Source organism: Ceratocystis lukuohia, assembly GCF_044167205.1.
Source record: "Ceratocystis lukuohia strain C4212 chromosome Unknown Supercontig8_pilon, whole genome shotgun sequence".
Classification (NCBI taxonomy): Eukaryota; Fungi; Ascomycota; class Sordariomycetes; order Microascales; family Ceratocystidaceae; genus Ceratocystis; species Ceratocystis lukuohia.
In genome coordinates, this window is record NW_027263527.1 from 494,655 (window position 1) to 514,441 (window position 19,787).

The window sequence follows — 19,787 nt, forward strand, 5'->3', positions numbered from 1 at the left end:
CAAAGCATTTAGTTGTCAGACTTCAATAGGGTATTCTGATGTATTATTGCGTCAGTTGCCTTTGAAAGTTACTTAAATGCCTCAAGAATTGATGAAGGAGCTTCTCTGATGTCACCTCACTCGCCTTTCGAAGTATTCAGATTGTGCAGGTACAAACTCCAACACCGGCTATGGAGGAGACTGGCCTCCTGGACCCTTGGGTCTCAAAGACCCCAAAGACAGTGCTTGAGGCCAGCTCAAAATATGAATACCTCAAAAGACGAGTGAGGCACCATCAGGGTAACTCTCCCTAATGAATTCGTGAGACACTTAAGTCGTTTTCAAGAGGAATAAAGGAAACAATGCATCAGAATGCCTTATTGAAGTCTGAGAACCAGATGCTTTGACAGGCAAACATGACACTTAGTAAGTGGTTTAGAGCAAAAAGGATCCGGCTATGGGATGGAAGGGAGGTGACTGCGGGTGAGAGAGGGGATGAAATTGATCAGAAAGAAGTTAATGTGCAGGTGATGGCCGAACTATCGGGAAGTGGTGGTCGGGGGAAGTCGCAACTAGCGAGGGAAAGGCAGTGTGGAAGATGAAGTAAGGCTGGTCATAACTCAAGAACATGTTATGTTAGTGTCAAGATATCTAAAGAGGGGAACAAAAATCAGTTTTACTCAATAAGATGCTCTATTACGTTTTTATAAAAGAATCTTTAATGTAGGTGGTGAAAAGAATAGGCGCTGGCCTGGATTGGGCGCTCGCTTGTAACTTGCGTTACGTTTTTATTTATATTAAGCTTAAAATTGCTACATCTTACATCTCGTACACTATCCGTTACTCTTTACTGCTTCCGTACTACAGCCCAGCTGTGCCTTCCTGAGGACAATATTCTGTGTTGCGATGGCTGCCTTGTCCTGTGATGGAGATCCATAGAAATTTTGGATATATGTATCCTCTCATGCTTTGCTCTCCACTTACAGTAGCATTTAAGCATTGACGGGCGCACCAGTGGAAGTCAACGGCCCAGCCCTATCAGCAGCAGAAAAAGAGGCAGCCTCATACTCTTCGTTACATTGCAGGATCTGGTCAACAAGATGCTTGCCAGGGAAGTCCATAGCAATAATACCAAAACAGTCGCCCAATTTATCCGCTAGATATTTACCCAGATGCGTGTTCATTCCAACTTTAGGAGCAGTTCTAGCAGCAAAGTTAATGGGGCACACACCAACACTAGCTGTAGTGTGCGTGATGCGCAGTTTGTTGAGAAAGTTCCAGGGATTGCCGCTAAGATGAGATTTGATATCATCCCATTTCGAGTCCATAGAAGTGGTACTAGCAGAAAATGTAAGACCATAGTTAGACACAGTATTTTTGTTCCAGGGAAGACCATAACGGCCAGGAGTACTGGTCTTGAAGTTCTCTAGAATGAAAACCTTGCCGCGAAGCGTGCCTAGAGTAGGGATTGAAGAAATGTCACCATCGGCCCTGGAGTAGAGACGGTCAGCAGCCTCAACATTCAGGTAAGAGCTAGAGGTGAGGGTTTGCTCTAAGGATTCGGCGAAAGCTTCGGAACTTTTGAACACTCCGCCCATCTGGATGCGTAGAATGACGGTTTCACGCTGGTGCTGGTCTAAAAAGGCGAATATCGTGCCAAGGACATTTCCAAAACTGTATCCAGTGTCATCAAGTCCATGGTAGACCATTAGACCGTTTTTAGTAACTTTGCAGGTAATGTCGATGTATCTGATGCCACCAATAAGTTGTTGCTCAAGAGGCACGTTTTGCGTCTGCATCAGGCTGCTTGTAAGCTTGTCTGTAACGGAGTTGTGGGTGCCTGGGATGACGATATCTGACAGAAGCCTAGAATCAGGGATAATGTCCATCCAATCAGCGTGGTTGGCCTCATCGAGATCAAAAGACCAACCATCATCGATTCCCTTGAATGCAGCGGCTTTGCCGAAGGCCAGACAAGCCAGTGTTGCAAAGAAGGAGAAGCGCATCTCGATAATAGAACTAATCAAGAACTTGTATCAGGTTGCCGTGTAGATGGACAAGTTCGAAAAGGGTAGATTGGGAGAGAGTATGAGTAACAGTGAGATGATAGAGAACAAAAGTCATATTAAATCTTGGAGAGTGGACAAGATGATGTATTAATAGTTGACCAGTGACTATGCTTTTGATGGACTGCCCTTGTTGAGATTTGAAGTTTGTTGTTGGCCATGATAAAACCCTGGTCATGTGGTAAGCCCTCATCTGCCAAGTTAGGACCAGTAGCACCAGGGAGTTTCCAGTGAGTAGAATTGAAAACAGCTACATGCAGTGATTGCTAGTTGGCCCCAAAAGTCAGTGATACTAGCTATGCAGAGTCCGACCTACCAATTTAGGTCGTCAAATGGTATTTTTGACCCTCCTGTTAGTCCAGCTAAAGCCATAATATAAGCAAAGCTCAAGTCAAAAGGTATTCCGAGGCCTTAAGCCGTAGTCAGCCAAGGACATAAATTGGCCATTGCGTAGAATCTATGACCATCTTTGAGCCCTGTGCTATCAAGACTCTGATCCTGTCACTGTAGGTTTTTTTTTGCAACTACATAAGCCAGGGTCTTGGCACTTGGATCTTGGGTTCTAGGCTGCAGGAGACATGCTCCTTAAAGGCAATATAGACAGGAAACCTTTCTAGCCAACTTTCTGCTGTCAAACTGGGCTGATAAAGCCGACTGCATGATTCTTAGTGAACTGAAAAAAAGAAAAAGCGAGATATCCTGATTATTCAACTTATGGTGCAAATCTAAATTCTGGCTATAGCAAAGTCATGGGACAGGCACGCATGAGACGTCCAAATTCCGTTAAATGTCCTGCACTGCACGTCCAAGCGACGTTTATCTAGCTATTTATAGACTACAATACAAATTAGGAACCTTTTCCCTGCTGTCCCCATAGCTTGGGTCTTTCCTGTCATTCCATGTCATGCGCCTACTCACAATATGTCTAGGTGTTGCCGAAGAAGCTCATTACTAGTTCGGAACGATATGGCGTCAGTACGATGCTGCACTTAGTCTAGCTGCGCTTTATGCCTTATTCGTTTCCTGCCGTCCTGTACTGCTCCTCTTTGTAGTCGCGAGTTGTTCCTGCTCGTAGGTCTTTGCAGATGTTAACGTATTTCCTCCTATCGTATTTTTTTTCAAAAAAGACAAGTACTGTCGGAACAATCTACTGAATTCAGTTATATCACTTTTGAAGGCACTCGTGATCCTGTACAACCGCACGTGGAACCGTGCTGGTATACAGATTGATCGAATTGGTGAAGCTTGTGTTGCGTGGCGCGGTATATATGTTAAGTGGCGTCCCATACGTGCCCCACTTATCCGAATCTTTTGTGGCTGAACACGTGACAGGATTGGCACCACAATGCAAAAGGAATAGTTCCAGGTCGTAGCATAGACTTAACTAAACCTTTTAGTAAACCAACTGATTCAACATTTAAGATCTATTCTACAGCTTGTCTCTCTATTCTTTTTCTAAAGTGTTCTTCCGTCATGCACAACTAAGCTGGAGTATTCAGGCTTGGGTTTACCTAGGGTTAATCCGACTGAAGGTAGATTCCCCACAATACCCATCCTCCCATGTAATCTAATAGGCTCTCACGACGTTTCATTTCTTAATACCTGTTGAATAGACCTAACGCTGTTATTCTTTATTGACTCTATATATCGCTAACTATTTTAACCTCAATTTCTAAATTACTTTTCCAGCTTTCCTAGCTTTTATACTTCTGTATATTTTCAGCCACAGTGGATAGGTCTGTGCACAATTGTCTGAGTGGTGCTTGTCAAAGCGCCACACAACAGTCACGTGCCTGAGGCAAGCTTGGAGCGCCACGCAACAATACCTGTGGCTGTAAACCCAAGTATATAGTTTCGATGGTCAAAGTACTCAGGGGTCGTCGAAAGAGAGAGTGAGGACTCAAGACAAGCAATTTTGCACACGACAACACTCTAGATCGGAGTAAATGGAGCCTAGGCCGGCTCAAATAAGGGCATACAGCTACGAGCGACAACCATCTTGCCATTCATTGGCGAGGCAAGTGGCTCATGAACCCTACATGACCGAGATCAACCAGTACAAGGTCAGGTAAAACCTATTTCAAACTCGGCATAAATACAGGAGACAAGTGCGATCCTAGATTGATACACACATCTCGTCTACCATGGCGACTCAGATCAAAGAAGAAAAATGACCAGACAAGGTGGTTAATACACCAAGGAACGTCCTGAATGTGACGAGTGTAAACAGGGGAAACATTGCCCACCGCATATTTCATAAGGAAATGAAGAAGCTAAGTGTGTTTCCTTGGGCTAAAGATGTCGACCAATGCATAGCTGAATGGTGTACAGACGCAAAGTTCTGCCGGGAGACTATAACAGGTAGCCTTACCAAGAACCTCAATGGATAGAGGAAAGCACATGCCCTCAATCATGAACCGCAGATGGCTGAGGATGATGTCGATATCGATGATGTGGCGAGTAACGCCAGGAAACCGCTGTGCCTTTTGTAAGGCAAGCCATCCTACCAATAAATGTTAGCTTTGGGTAATGGAGAGCCAGTATAAGTCCTGTAGACAAAAGACGCCTGGAATATGTGAAGAAGTGCTCCGCCATTCTAGGACATCCACTTGTAATGAAACCCGAGAAAATGGAAGCCACGGGAGGCTTCAGGGACCAAAATGGTCCAGGAGCTGAAGAAAGGGTATTCCTATCCGGAAAGCAATGGATCTTACTGCACTAGTGTCTATCACAATCAATATAGCGATGCTAGGAGCAAAACCAAGCCATACCTAACATGGGGCCAACTCTATCACTAGACACAGCAGAAGAAGACCTAATCATGGCCACTGCAGAAAGTGCACATCTTATATCGAGCTCAACTAAGTTATGAGACGTTTTGAGATCCTCTAAAGAGCGATGGGTACTGTCGGATTCAGGAGCTGACTGTCGCATGTTAGCTTTAGGGAACATTCTGTTGGAATGATGATGGAGGTGCAAGCCAGGATCATCACATGGTGAGATTTAGTGTTTGACTGAATTGGGCGCAAATGAAATAGCCGAGCTTTGGTGGTGGATTTTCTTTGCTTGACAAAAGGGCGGGGTTGTCGAAAGGGCGGTGGTGCATGGTACATCGTGCGTTATTGCGTGTGGGAGCTAAGTGTCAGGCCCTTCAGGAAGAAGACTGGCCGGTGTTGGAGTTTATAACTTGACATCCAGCTTTAATAAAACTGCCTGAAGTTCATGAGGTGCCAGCCATATATGCAATTGAAATGAGTCTTGAGCTCTGGCTGACACTGGATGAAGTGTGAAGCTCAGTGCTGCTCAACACATCCTACATGATGTTCTGAAAGGAGGAGGTTGGCTTTTTCTTCAACACCGCTAAGCCGGGGGAAATCCTTAGGAATCTATTTCAAGAATAAACTTGAATAGAGTCCCCTATCTGCGTAGTGTCAATCTCATAGAGTTGATGTGCACATCTTGTCGAGGGTGGCCTCCTTTCATTCTGGAATTCAATGTTCCAAGGCTAACTGTGTAGATCTTGGCAGCCTCTCAGATACTGAGTTTTAAGTTTATTTGATCTTGGTGATAGGGAGAACGATATTAGCTTTTTGAGAATTTGAAAACATTATTAGTGGTTTGAGCAAAATGTTTTAAAATATAGAAGTGTGAGAATCCAAGTGGAGTGTCCCGTTCACTTCTCTGTCTTGCTCGCTTGTAAGTTACGTTAGTGGAAGGACAGGAACATTGTTTAGATATTAAGTTTGAAAATTGCTACATCTTGCGTCTTGTACACAATCTAAGACTATTGCCTGTTTCCACATTACCGCCCAGATCTATCTTCTCGAGGACAACGTTCTATATTGCTATCGCCTGCTTGCCCTATGATGGAGCTCCGTAGAGATGTTGGATGTATGTATCCTCTCATGTGTTGCTTTCTACTGAAATTGGCATTTAAACACTGCCAAGAGCGTCAGCGGAACTCGACATCCCTCTGTTATCAGGAGGCTGCGTAGCAGCTTGAGCAGCCCAATAGTCTCCGTTAAGTAGCAGAATCTGCTTAACAAGATGCTGGCCAGGGAAGTCCATAGCAACAATACCATGAGCGACGCCCCGTTCATCCCTCAGATATTTACCCAGATGCTTGTTCATTCCAACTTTAGGAGCATTTCTAGCAGCAAATTTGATGGGGCTCACACCAACACTAGCTGTAGTGTGCGTGATGCGCAGCTTGTTGGCAGAGTTCCGGGGAGTTTCGCTAAGATGAGACTTGATATCATCCCATTTCGAGTCCATAAAAGTTGTACTAGCAGAAAATGTACGACTGTAGCTAGACACAGTATTTTCGTTCCAGGGAAGACCATAGCGGCCGGGAGAAATAGCCTTGAAGTCCTCCAGAATGAAAATCTTGCCGCGAAGCTCGTTTAGAGTAGGTATCGTAGTAATGCCATTTCCCCCGTTGGTGTAGACATGATCGGCAATACGCTGAGCAAAGCCAGAGCCAGAGGTAAAGTATTGTTCAAAAGTTTCAGCGGCGGATTTGGAGCCTCTGATCGAAGTGCCCATCTGGATGCGTAGAATGACGGTTTCAGTCTGGTGCTGGTCCAAAAAGTTGAATATCGTGCTGAGGACAAGCCCAAAGCTAGATTTAGTTTTAGAAACTCCATTGTAGACCACAAGCTCGTTTTGGGAAACTTTGCAGGTTATGTCGATGTATCTGATGCCACCAGTAAGTTGGTCCTGCAGAGGCACGTTTTGGGTCTGCATCAGCTTGCTTGTAAGAGTGTCTGCAAGACTGTCTGTAGCGGAATTGTGGGTGCCCGGGATGACCAGACTCGACAGAGACCTAGAACCGTCGATAAGGTTCATCCAATCAGCATTCTGGCCCTTGCCAACATCGAAAGACCAATCATCATTGATTTTCTTGTATATGGAAGCTTGGCCAAAGCCCAGACAAGCCAGTGTTGCAAAGAAGGAGAAGCGCATCTCGATAATAGAACTAATCAAGAACTTCTGTCAGATTGGTGTATAGATCGATGAGGGTAGATTAGGAGATAGTATTAATGACAGAGATCCTATGGAGAAGAAAAGTTATGTTGAATCTTGGACAGTGGACAAGATGCTGTATTAATAGTTGGACAATGACTGGCCTTTTGGCGGACTTTCTTTGATGAGACTTGAGTTTTGGGATTGACCAGTCGTACGGTCAACAGGCCTTCATCTACCAAGCTAGGACCAGCGATGCCAAGGAGGTTCCTGCGAGTAGAATTGAAAACAGTAACACGCTGTGATAGCTATTGGGCCCTGAAAATCAGTGATACGAATTATACCGAGTGTGACCTACCAGCTTTGCTCTCTCTCTCTACATGGCATTTTTGAGCCTGCTGCCAGTCCGAAAGTCGTGTCCTGCTAGACTCATAATATTAGCGAAGCCCAAGTCAAATGGTATTCCGAGACCTAAAGCTGTAGTCAGCCAAGTGCACATATTGGCCATTGCGTAGAATCTATGACCACCTTTGAACCCTGTGCTTTCAGATGGGTAAGCCCCAGTTGTGATGCTGTCGCCGCGGATGCTTTTTTTTTATGTCTGCATAAGCTAGGGTCTTAGCACTACATTTTAAGGTCCAGGGTCCAGGAAACATGGCCTTTAGAGGCTATGTAGACTAGAAACCTTTTGACTCAACTTTCAACTTGTATCTGCTCTCAAGTTGGGTTGATACAGCCTATCATGGGGCTCTGGGTGGCCTGGAAAAAGAAAAAGTGAGATATCGAGGTTATCAATACACAGCACAAGTTCGTTGTCACTGACGAGCCAGGCAAGCACGGGAAGTCGAAATTCCGTTCCATGTATTGCACTGCATGTCTAAGTGGTGTTCATCTCGCTATTTATAGACTGTAATACAAATCAGTCGCCTTTCCCCTGCTTTCCCCATAACTCAGATTTTTCCTCTCGTTCTATGTCATGCCGGCCTAATCACAACACCGCCTCTTTAGGGGTTGCCGAAGAAGCTCATATCTGATTATTACTAGTTCGGGAAGATACAGTGTCAAAACGCTGCTGCGCTTGGTCTAGCTGTGCTTTATGCCAGATTCATTTCCTGCTGTCTAGTGCGTCACCGCCCTCTATGGTCCTAAGTTGTTCCTGCTTCTGGGTCACTCTCTGCAGATATTAATATAGTTTCTTCAGCTGAAATATTTAAGAAATAATAACTCTTTCGCTATTTCCTAGAATTGCTAAGCAAACGCCTAAGCAACAAGGCATTAAACGCAAAGGCACTGCATAGCAGTCATTTGCCCGCCAGAATTACCAATTATTGAAAGGCTTTTCACACAAATAGAACGCTAAACATGATATCTGTGAAGCGATCTGGTAGGCGCTTACGATATTGCATTCCTTAATATTCCATATATGTCACCCCTCATAAATGAATGTTAAATATCCAGCTGCCGCGATGCCTGCTGCTTGGGCCCCATCCCCCTCCTGCCATGACATGTCTTCATCTGGTCACCAGATCTTCATCTTACTACACACACCAAGTACCTTGGCAAACAAAAAGGCGAATTGTTTCTTTTCTTATAACAAAAGGCCAATCTATCTTAAGATACTTTTCCGGTGGTCTGATGGAACATTGGATGGAAACAGCACTCAACGATTGGCAAAACATGCTCTTCCTGGACCCCTACAGGAAAACTGCGTTTCTCTGAAGTATGCAACTGCAAAGACTAGGCCTACTAAAAGGAAACCTACAGAAAGGAAGTTTACCTACGACACCACTCTTAAGGATTTGGTTGACAATCAATCCTACCATCTTATCTCTAGAACAGTGTTGCACCAGGTGTCTAGGAAGTCTTGACACCCGCTCTGGCTTACTTGAGCTCACACAAGATGTCACTTGCGATATAGCTGCTCGTAGTAGCATCTCATGCTCATAAATGGATGACTGGGCCTCTCTAATGGGCCACAAGTTTACGTTGGGTTTTACTTCTATTTAACTTCAGAAAGTCCACATTAACTTTGGCTATCTCAATCAGCCCTTTCTTTTTCCATGCCACCAAGTGGTTCTAGACCCAGTTCCGTTGATTGTGGCGCTGGACCATGATGCAGCTTTCGAATATGTATGACAAGTGAACGCATTCCAACGCCTTGACCTACACGAGGCGGGGGACCGGATATCCAAAGTGGAGAACCTTTGGCTGGTGTGCTCAGTGCACCGGTTCTTTTGTCCAAATCGTAGCTTCCGAAGTAACGCTACCCACCAATAACAACAAAATGTATAGGCTGATTACAGTAAAGCACACGTCTAAGCCAGCTTACACAGCCCATAGTGGAGTAGCAGTGTTGTTGAAAAAACAGCACATAATTTTCATCTCAGCAGAGGAAAAATACTCCTCGCGCTTGAGATCCCATGGTTCAAGCTTAGCTCGCAGAAGCACTTGTTCAGCACGTGCCCATACATTGGTCATTCAGTTCGCTGCACACACGCAGAGGGTTAACGCCCCACCAATAGCACAAGGGTTACCAAAAATGATGCGAATAGTGTCGCGCAACGAGTGGTACAGAGGTGTTGTGGAGAATCTACCTGTATTTGGTAAAATATCGGGCAAGCCCACAACATACAATACTCGGTCAGGAACAGAAAACCTAGTCTTTTACAACCCAATTAAGTTAATAAAAACATCAAGTTCATGTAAGAATTGGTCCTTAATTATTATGTTTCTATCTTGATGAAAAAGTGGCTACTCTTCTTTTCATATATATTCGCCCCTTTTTCCGATAAGAATCATGTTTTATCAGTTTATCCGAACTTCATCCGGAACTCTCGTGGAAGTTTTCTCACAACAAGAGGAGGTTACTGTCGGCACGTGACCACCAAGTCTTAGTCATCCAAGGCCTAACCCTAGGCCACGTGACATTCACATACTACATTGTGTGATAGCACTGACCAGTAGCAGAAAGCAAAAGTTAATGGATTATCGATTTTGGACAAAAGTATCATCAACATAGCTAATAATAGGCTATGAGCTCGCGTTCCGCGATAATAATCAGACAATTTCATTTCTCTTTAGAATCACCCTCCTAGTTATGCGTCGACCCGCGAGACTGAATCCCGACCAAGACGCCATGCTACTAGTATGAGACCCCTCTTCTGCCCAAGAGCAGAACTCCGATGCCTCCAGCCAGGAATTTCCTGCCCCCGAGCAGAACTCCGATGCCTCCAGCCAGGTATCTTCTTCCCACGAGCATAACTCCGATGCCTCCAGCCAGGTATCTTCTGCCCACGAGCAGAATTCCAGTGCGCCCAAGCAGGGGCAACTTAGCGACCACATGGTAGACACAACCATGATGGCAAACTTCATGAACTTCATAGAGATGTTCCAGAAGTCTGCCATGAAGACAGAAGCCGAGAGTGAACCGGAGACGGAAACCAAACCGGTTCACAACCCCAAAGAGCTGACTGTAGCCCAGCTCAAACAAAGCGACTGGTCCTTCTCTGTAGGACCGGAATTCATATTATCCTCAGAAGAAACATGGTATATATGGTATGAAGACATGCTCTCCTCCCTTGAGGATATTGACCTCACACCTGATGACGTGGACGATTTGCCACAGGCGACACGCCGGCGGATCATTCGAGATGTACGAAACACCATTTCGCTACGTCTTCGACAGCACGTTGTGGGGTACAAATCATTCACATCCCTCATCAATCAGCTCCGGACCCTAACAATTGGCGATTTCGAAGACCCGGAAGCTGCAGTAGAAATAGAACTGTGCGCCCTCGACTTCAGACCTGGCGAAACGCTGTCCGAGCTTCTCGACAGATACCAACTTCTACTTGCCAAAGCTTGTGCAATTGGTCTTGAATTGAGTGATAGAATCAAAAGGAGCTTCATGATAGCAGCTGTTGAAAAACACTACGAGTCCCTTGGTCTTCAAATGCGGACAATCAAAAAATTCTCCAGGGCATTTAGCCTACTTCGCGCGCAAGCAAAGTTGCAACTCTACAAGCGCCCACCTGTTCCCCTGGCGTCGACCAAGGCAGCTAGAACGTCTGCCAACAGACGAAGCACGGGATGCTGGAACTGCGACGTCCCTGAACATCACTCAAACAAATGTCCCAAGAAGTGCGACGATGCCAAGGTGAAGAGCAAGGCTAATAAATTCAGAGGACAAAGGAAATCTGGACCATCGAGCAGTGACAAGCAGAACGGAGGCAACGTTGCGGTCAGCGCCACCGAATCGGATCAGGAGGAAGGTACGCCAGACAGCCAAGAATCCGAAATCCCATGCAAATACACCATGCCATTTGTGTTTGTTGAAGGTCAGGTTGAATAGATAAGACGAGGTTCTTATCTGTGAAAAAGGGGCAAGTATCGGAATAATCTACTGAATTCAGCTTTGTCATTTGTGAACTTACTCGTGATCCTGTACAACCGCACATGGAACCGTTCTGGTATATAGATTGATCAAATTGGTGAAGCTTGTCTTTTTTTTTCCTTCTTCTAAAGAGTTAGGTTCTTTTATTGTTATTAGCTATGTTGAGGATACTGTTGTCCCAAAATAAATGATCTATTAAGTTTTACTTTCCACTAACTAACGGTCAGTGCTACCATAGAAAATATAGTATGTGTTGTGAAGATTCCAGCTCTACTCAGAATAACATCAGGTGAATACCTTGTATAGATACGTGGCACACGAAGTTGTGAAGAGATAGAAAACCTACCCCGAGATCAATTCGAATGAAAGAGACATGTGTCATAACAGGTTATGAGCCCGGTGCTTTCAACAGTCTAAAGAACCTCTAAGAAAGTATATTGTATTGTATTGTATTCGTTTAACGTCTAACTGCTGTTATTTCGCAGCAATACGACGGCATATTCCGGACGGGAGCACCTCCCGGGCGGTCAGCGGTGACAGGAGCCCATAGACTTCAAACATCTCCTATGACTTTTTAGGGTCCGGAAGTATAGCCAGGAGGGTCTCCATCTAGCGCGGCCCGAGAACGTACTTGTCAGGTTCCAGGGTTGGTTACCTGGTATTTTTGGTAGGTGGCAGCTGTGTGTAAAAACTAGTCTAAAAGGCCCCCGGGCTGTTAGCATGGGAGATAGGCCAGGCAGAGTACAGTGGTGTTGTCCTTCTGTGTGCAGCACCTCTGGTTTTCCGTTTTTCCCTTTCCCCACAGACAAAAACCCCAGACAAACCCTAAACCCAGAAGTGGAGTCAACTCCCAGCTTCCCCACAAACATTCGTTCTTCTGAAAAACCTGCTATGTATTCTGAAGCCATTAAGATCATGAAGACAAGACAACGGATTCCAGCGCAGTCTGGGAACCCCCCCCCCTCAAGCGATGAGAAAAATCAACTAGACTATGTGAGCGTTCGAGGGCTCATGGTCTATCCTTCCACCACCCTGTTGGCCGCTGCCTTGTGCGGTGTGGATGTGACCCAAGGCAGCCCCCTTTCTAGTGACCTGCCACAGTCACCAGTCTGTCCAAGGGCAGAGGAGTTGGCGATCGCGAAAGCTGTCGTGAAGAAGGGAGCGAGTCGACGACGAGGTTATCCTCAAAGTCGGGTAAGTGCGGCCTCAAGGCTCCACAGCTCATTGTCAAGATCCATGACAGAGTCAAAGAAGAAGAAAAGAATGAAAGACGCTTATCAGTGTCATAGGCGTCGTCCTCCAGCAGCGCGCGCGGAAGAAGGGGAGGCACCAGACCTCAAAGGTACCCCCCCCCCCCTCCCCCCCCGAGGGCTGTAAGAGGGAGACTTGACCTCTAAGAAAGCAACAATATATCAAACACAAAAAGACCTCTATCAAGATTCACATACTGAAGTCATCGATATAAATCTACACGACCAGAGAACATTTGATAACACACACCGAACACACGTATCAATTCAATTCAATTCAAAAACCCCATCTATAATCAAAACTTCTGCATTTAAAGCGCCAACATTTCTCATTTTCATTTTCTTCTAATTTCACTTCTCTCTTTGATTAATACCACTCATCACATTCAATCAACCAAATAAACACCATGAACACTAACGAGAACCCCGCTCCCCAGCCATCCGAAAGGGACAACATTGCTAAAATCCTCGAGACGCTGGTCGCAAAGCTCGCAAACGACGAACAAAAATCCAATTCAGAGAACGCGATAAACTTATCCGGTAACCTCATCTTCCAGGATCTTCAGAAACTAGACAACATAAACTGGGAGAAGTGGTCCCGGCAGACAATCAGAAACCTCCGAGGATACAATCTTCTTCACCTATTTGAGGGACTAAAAGAAACCGACTTCAAGGAGGCGATGCAGGTTGAGAAGTCATCGCGACAGCGCTCCATGGACGAATCAAATGCGATGGCAATAATACGAGCCGGCCTCACCGAGGAGGACAAGAAACTCGTCTGCGACGCGGAAAACGCCAAAGAATGTTGGACCTTGCTCAAATGAATATACAATCAAGGCAGCAACCACCGCAGCAACTGTATCTTCGCCGACCTTGATGGTGATATGAATAGGGAGTGGAAGAGTGGCGACAGAGCAACATTCAGATGGTACTATTTGAGAACCAAAATCTCAAACTACCAAGGGGTGGAGGACCTCTCGACTGAACCGAAGTCGGTCATTTTTTTGGCAAGACTAGTCATCAGGCAATGGGTGTTGCTGATGCTAAATCACATCGCAAACGTGTTTAACAAACACGTCAATCAACCCTCAGGGCACTGGAAAGATGTGATGGAAAAGATCGACTGTGACTTGGAAAGCGTGTTAGAATGCAATCCAACTAACACGCCGACCGAGTCAGCATCCAAGGCCCGACGAGACAGAAGACGAGAAGGTCCAAAATGCGAATGGTGCAAAAAGGTTTGGCCACACCGAAGAAGAGTGCGACATCAAGAAGAAACAAACGGAAAAGATCATTCGATCTAAACTGTCCATTGTAGACAAGATACCGTCAGGTACCAGGACCCCAAGCTACTGGATCGTGGACAGTGGCAGCACAGACAACCTCACAGGCGATCTAACCAAAATTCACAGACCCAAAAACATAGATCCGATTCCGGTCTATTGGGGTGGACTCCAACTGGAGACCAGAACGCTGGGATATGCCAAGATCAATGTGGGAGGGTTCTCGGTAGCTACCGAAGTATACTTTGTCGATGGACTAAATCAAAATCTACTTTCCGTCAAAAGAATTTGCCCACAAGGAATAAAAGTCGTGGCAGAAGAAGAAGGTGCATATATCAGCAAAGGTTCACGACGGACCTACTTTGATGAAACTGGCAATCTTACACATTGCCGTACACCGGAATTGACAAAAAGATGGAAGCACACATGACGTACCAGGAGGCACATAGGAAATTCGGTCATGCAGGCGAGCATAGAATGAGACAAATGAGAAACCAATCGGCGGACAAGAACTATATACAGATCGACCCGAAGCCGCTGGGATATCATTTCGCATTCATCAAACCTTTTTTTTTTACCTTCTTACCTTCTTACCTTTTTCTTTTTTTATCCTCTTCCTTCTTTCCCTTCCTCCACCAATAAAACATGTCTTCGAAAGCAATGAAGATCGCTGTTCCCGACTCAGACTCAGAGATGGCAGAACAGTTCCATGAAGCCTCAGCACCAGCGCCAATCGTCCTAGCGGGCAAATCACGTGCACCTCCAGTCCTAACATACGACAATTCGAAACCCTCTAACTACCCTGCGTTCCGAACCTTCTTAGAAGCGCAATGGGTATTGACAGGAAACAACTACGCATCCCAGGCTGAGTTCATCCTGCACTGCTATGGACACCTGGTAGATGGTGCTTCCTCGCAGGTGCACAATTATGTGAAAACGATGCTCAAGAAACCTCAAGAAGCTAATGTCGAGAAGTTCCTCGATCATCTAGACACGTTGTTCGTGGACCCTGCTGCTGCCGCCCGGGCTCTCCATCAAGTGTCAACATTGCGAGTCAATCTGTCGGCATCACCCCAGGCACATGTGTCCTGTAAGGCTTCACGAGATACAAGAAGATTCAATTGTATAACAGCTCTGTATTGAAGAAGAACTCGATAAGTTCTAAAAGAAGCTAAAGGGAGTTATGCTAACGACGGTGGTCCAGTGGTTTATATGTACGTTGGGAAATATGCACTTTGGTAGAGGGACTAGAGGAAGACGTTAGGAAGACACTAGGAGGACACTAGGAAAAGGGGCTAGAGAGAAAAAGGGGCTTTTGGTGCATCGTATGGTTTCCTGGGTGAGGGCAGGGCCTGAACCATACATGATCCGTAGATCATTACATGTCCAGGGTAACACAACTGTTGAACGACGCAGGTTCCAGTGCGTGGGCTGACAACGTAAAGAAGAGACAACTGACAGCAACGCTCCCAAAGAAAGTGCGTGATGCCTTGGCGTCACACCCAGACGTGGGAACGTATGAAGAATACACTACAGTTGTCATGGTGGTTTGGCAGAAGTTGTGCGAGGATTTCCCCACTGCCTTTGTGGCACCACCCCCTGCCCCCGTCCATACGCATCGCCACTCTCAACCAGCACCGGATGCGATGGACTGGACCCCAACGCCTGTCGCAGCTGCCTCGCAAAACGCGCCGAACAAACCACGAGCCAAGTGGGTGCCTCCTGCTGTGCTCGAGAACAGAAAACAGAACCGGCTTTGCTTCCGCTGTGGCGCAAGTGGTCATGTTATCCGAACGTGCCCTTATCTTCCCCCTACTCCCCCCACTGGCCAACGCCCAACCCGAGTCAACAACAGCAATGTTGTCGTCAAGCCCCTCTTGGAAACGGACGAAAACAATGGCTCCTCTCCTGGTTCGGAACACCAGGAAAACTAGATACCTCTGGCCAAAGTCGTGACCAGAGGTCGGAAGCAATTTCCGACAAAGAGCTTAGCAAGTTGGTGGAAAACTGGCAGAACGAACAGAATTCTCAAGGAGCTACTTCGATTAATTTAGATGTAGTAATTAATGATAAATGTCCTGCTTCCGCCATGATAGACACTGGCAGTGCCTCTCCATCCATGATCACTCTAAGTCTCGTACAAAAATGGAAAATTGCAACGCACCAAGCATCCCGACCGATAAGATTGTCCCCATTCAATTCTAGGGATCCTGTTACGGTAAACACGGTGGCCATTTTCACACTAGATGTGTCTGGCCAAAAGGAAAATCACGTTGCCTGGGTGGTCCCTGAGCTTGCAGAAGACTTGCTCATTGGCTACCCATGGCTAAAGAAGAAAGGCGCACTCATTGACTGCGAAAAAGACACGGTTACGTTTAAATCTGGCATTGTTGCCCACGGAAAACTTACGAATGCTCCAAACTTCCGCTCAACGTTGGAGCAAATTCACGATGTTACGAAGATCCTTCACACTGTCAGCCAAGACTCTCTCCATGTGTTCACAGCTTCAATCGACGATATCAACAAGGCCCTTGACAGGCTCCAGAGAGACCGACAGCCTGCAGACCCCAATGTCTGGAAGAAGAAGGTCCTCCACTGGATTGATACTGAGAATGTCAAAGCGTTCGACCCTGACGCACAGTTTACGAAGAAACTTCCCCCACGGCGACCTGGACACGACCACAAGATAGAACTCACGGTGCCAGACGAAGAAGCCCCCTGGGGCCCCCTGTACAGTATGACAAGAGAAAAACTAGTCGTGCTACGACAAACTCTTCTAGCGCTATTGGAGAAGGGTTACATCGAAGAAAGTCAATCCACCGCTGCCGCACCAATCCTTTTCGCCAAGAAGCCCGGTGGTGGCCTACGTTTCTGTGTGGACTACCGCGCACTGAACGCTGTTATGGAGAAGAACCGATACCCATTGCCTAACATTACGGAAACATTGAAAAACGTCTCTAAAGCAAAATGGTTCACGAAGCTAGACGTGGTCTCAGCCTTCCACAACATAAGAATTGCAGAAGGTGATGAGTGGAAAACAGCCTTCAGGACAAGACATGGCCTCTTTCAATGGAAAGTAATGCCCTTTGGCCTGGCCAATGCTTCTGCAGAATTCCAAAGTTTCCTGAACTCCCTTCTACGGCCCTATTTAGATGTGTGGCTGTCCGCATACGTTGATGACATTTTGATCTACACTGATGGAACGCTTGAAGACCATTACGAAAAGGTCAACTTAGCACTAAAGAAGATCCTGGAAGGAAAACTGACAATTGACATTGACAAATGTGAGTTCGCAGTGACTAAAGACAAGTACCTCGGCTACATCCTCGAACCTGGGTCCGTTTCTACAGATCCCTCCAAAGTGTCCGCTGTCACGGAATGGCCAACACCAAAGAAAATCAGAGACGTCCGCTCCTTCCTAGGCCTGTGCAACTTCTACCGCTCCTTCATCCCCGACTTCACCAAACTCGCCAATCCCCTACTACAGTTGACAAAGAAAGACCAAGCATTCCGGTGGGGTGTACAAGAAGATGAAGCTTTCCAAGAACTCAAAACCGCCTTCACGACAACACCCATTCTATGTACACACGATCCCGAGCTTCCCACTATAGTAGAAGCAGATGCCTCAGACTATTGTTTAGGCGCTGCCCTCCTACAGAAACAGGCTGACAACTCTACACGGCCCTGTGCTTACTTCAGTAGGAAGATGACTGCTGCAGAATGTAACTACCCAATCCATGACAAAGAAATGTTGGGAATAATCTGTGCACTGAAAGAATGGCGCAGTGAACTGAAAGGTTTACGAGACGAATTCACCATCCTCTCAGATCACAAGAACTTACTGCACTTCACAAAGTTACAGCACCTATCAGAACGCCAGACAAGATGGTACTTCACCCTGAGTGAGTACAACTGCAGCATTGTCCACCGCCCTGGAAAATTATCCCCCCTCCCAGACGCACTCTCTCGCCGAGATACCCCAGACGACGCATCAGACGAACGCTACCAAGGCCGCTTAGTGACCATGTTACATGGTGACTCCAAAACACTGAAAATCTGCACAGCAGGAACCCAACAAGCAGTACCCTCCCTTCCCCCTGTCCTGAGAGAACTCTGGGTAGAAGCATCAATTCAGATGAAATGTATGCAGAAATCCATAGAGCTCTAACTGAAGGGTTGTCCCAGTGGCCTGAAACCATCAGAACAAAACTAAGGGTAAATGTATCAGACTGCTCCCTGGACGCCGATTCAGCAGTACGCTTCAGAAACAAACTTTGGGTACCAGAATACGAACCACTACGCACAGCAGTACTTCAGAACATCCACGATTCACCAACACTACTGCACCCCGGTAAAAACACAATGCAAGTCGAGTTCGCACGTGAATTCTTCTGGCCTCGTTATGTGGAGGATATTCGCCGCTTCTGTCGAAATTGCCAAGTCTGTGGCAGCACAAACATCCGAAGAGACAGCAAAGAAACCACACTCAAAGCCCTACCCATTCCCGACCAACCTTGGGCAGAGATTGCCATCGATTTCATAGGACCCCTAGAGCCTGCACAGAAGGGGTATAACGTATACACACATACTGACAATAGTCGACCGCCTGACCAAAGGCGTCATGCTCATCCCCACCAACTCCTTGGACATGGAATCAGTAGCTGATAGCTTCTTTCAACACTACTACAGAATCCATGGGATGCCAAAATCGATACTCTCTGATCGGGAGTTTGTCATTGCAGCTTGGCGTCACCTATGCAAGAGACTAGACATCGAAAGACTGACAACCACAGCATACCACCCAGCGACAAATGGTGCTGCAGAAAGAATGAATGCTGAAATTAAGACTAAACTGGCAAAACTCAATGCTGAAGGCCCAGCCTGGTTAAATCTCTTACCAACAGTGGAATTCAGTCTGAATGCAACACCCTCTGCCGCTACCAACGTCTCCCCATTCTTCTTGCTACACGGCTACCACCCACGCACCTTCTCAGCACCACCATTGCCTGCAGAGCCCAACGAGAACGGCCCCCTTGGACAAGCCGAAAGAGTCATGCAACATTTGAGAAACGCCCAGAAATGGGCACATGCAAACTTGTCTCTTGCAAGGGCAGAAATGGAGCAGAGAGAGAACGAGGACCGCCGGCCAGTACCAGACTTCCCCATCGGCTCATTCGTGTGGCTAACCTTACGCCCTGAACAACAAGGCCAAGGCCTTGGACGGAAGTCGCGACAAAAACACCAACGCTGTAAAGTGTTGGAACGTGTGACACCCCATACATACCGCCTTGAAGTTCCTGGCTCACGATCACACGATGTCTACCACGTTGACCGATTGCGACTAGCAGCCAATGACCCCTTCCCATCCCAAGACACCCATAACAGCCAACCACAACCCATGGGAGTGATCAATGGAGAGAACTACTGGGAAGTCGAGAAAGTGTTAGGCGAACGCACCCACAGAGACAACAAACAAGTCAAAGTCAAATGGAAAGGCTACACAGAAGCAACATGGGAACCCATCGATGCCCTCCTGGAAACAGACGCATATAAACAGTGGTGCCAAGAAAAGGGCCAAACAACTAACCGAAGGAGGAGAAGAAGAGGCTGATATTAAGGTTGCACCTTGTTTGGAGGAAAGGAAGTGGGAGGCCTCTCACCGCCCCCCGACGATCACAATCTGCCTCTGACGATGATATTTGATTTGAATTTGATTTGAATATATTTAACGTCTACTGGAATCACTAAGATCAAACGACGCCGGATTGGTTACCGGACAGAATTAACCCTCTGCAGGGCTGACCACAGATTTTGGGCGAGAGAAGCTCGTATGCTCCCAAGCAAGCTTGTT

At 46.5% G+C, this 19,787-nt stretch overlaps 6 protein-coding genes across 6 annotated transcripts; 4 read left to right on the top strand and 2 right to left on the bottom strand.

Moving 5' to 3' along the window:
• Positions 1 to 971: 971 nt before the first annotated feature.
• Positions 972 to 1,985, bottom strand: HOO65_080124 (1-phosphatidylinositol phosphodiesterase; the record flags this gene model as incomplete). The annotated part of the gene is made up of 1 exon (XM_071001455.1): positions 972 to 1,985. One exon carries the CDS (start codon positions 1,983 to 1,985, stop codon positions 972 to 974), a length of 1,014 nt encoding a protein of 337 aa, XP_070856355.1.
• Positions 1,986 to 5,978: 3,993 nt separating this feature from the next.
• HOO65_080125 (1-phosphatidylinositol phosphodiesterase) lies at positions 5,979 to 7,010 on the bottom strand (the record flags this gene model as incomplete). Its single annotated transcript, XM_071001456.1, has 1 exon — positions 5,979 to 7,010. The coding sequence occupies one exon, from the start codon at positions 7,008 to 7,010 to the stop codon at positions 5,979 to 5,981; it is 1,032 nt and encodes a 343-aa protein (XP_070856356.1).
• Positions 7,011 to 10,365: 3,355 nt separating this feature from the next.
• On the top strand, positions 10,366 to 11,361 carry HOO65_080126 (Importin beta-related nuclear transport receptor; the record flags this gene model as incomplete). Its single annotated transcript, XM_071001457.1, has 1 exon — positions 10,366 to 11,361. One exon carries the CDS (start codon positions 10,366 to 10,368, stop codon positions 11,359 to 11,361), a length of 996 nt encoding a protein of 331 aa, XP_070856357.1.
• A 1,699-nt stretch (positions 11,362 to 13,060) lies between these two features.
• On the top strand, positions 13,061 to 13,477 carry HOO65_080127 (Retrotransposable element Tf2 155 kDa protein type 1; the record flags this gene model as incomplete). Its single annotated transcript, XM_071001458.1, has 1 exon — positions 13,061 to 13,477. The coding sequence occupies one exon, from the start codon at positions 13,061 to 13,063 to the stop codon at positions 13,475 to 13,477; it is 417 nt and encodes a 138-aa protein (XP_070856358.1).
• A 1,104-nt stretch (positions 13,478 to 14,581) lies between these two features.
• Positions 14,582 to 15,870, top strand: HOO65_080128 (Retrotransposable element Tf2 155 kDa protein type 1; the record flags this gene model as incomplete). The annotated part of the gene is made up of 2 exons (XM_071004308.1): positions 14,582 to 15,026; positions 15,353 to 15,870. The coding sequence occupies 2 exons, from the start codon at positions 14,582 to 14,584 to the stop codon at positions 15,868 to 15,870; spliced, it is 963 nt and encodes a 320-aa protein (XP_070856359.1).
• A 155-nt stretch (positions 15,871 to 16,025) lies between these two features.
• HOO65_080129 (retrovirus polyprotein) lies at positions 16,026 to 19,547 on the top strand (the record flags this gene model as incomplete). Its single annotated transcript, XM_071004128.1, has 3 exons — positions 16,026 to 18,078; positions 18,165 to 18,504; positions 18,626 to 19,547. 3 exons carry the CDS (start codon positions 16,026 to 16,028, stop codon positions 19,545 to 19,547), a joined length of 3,315 nt encoding a protein of 1,104 aa, XP_070856360.1.
• Between the last annotated feature and the right edge of the window lie 240 nt (positions 19,548 to 19,787).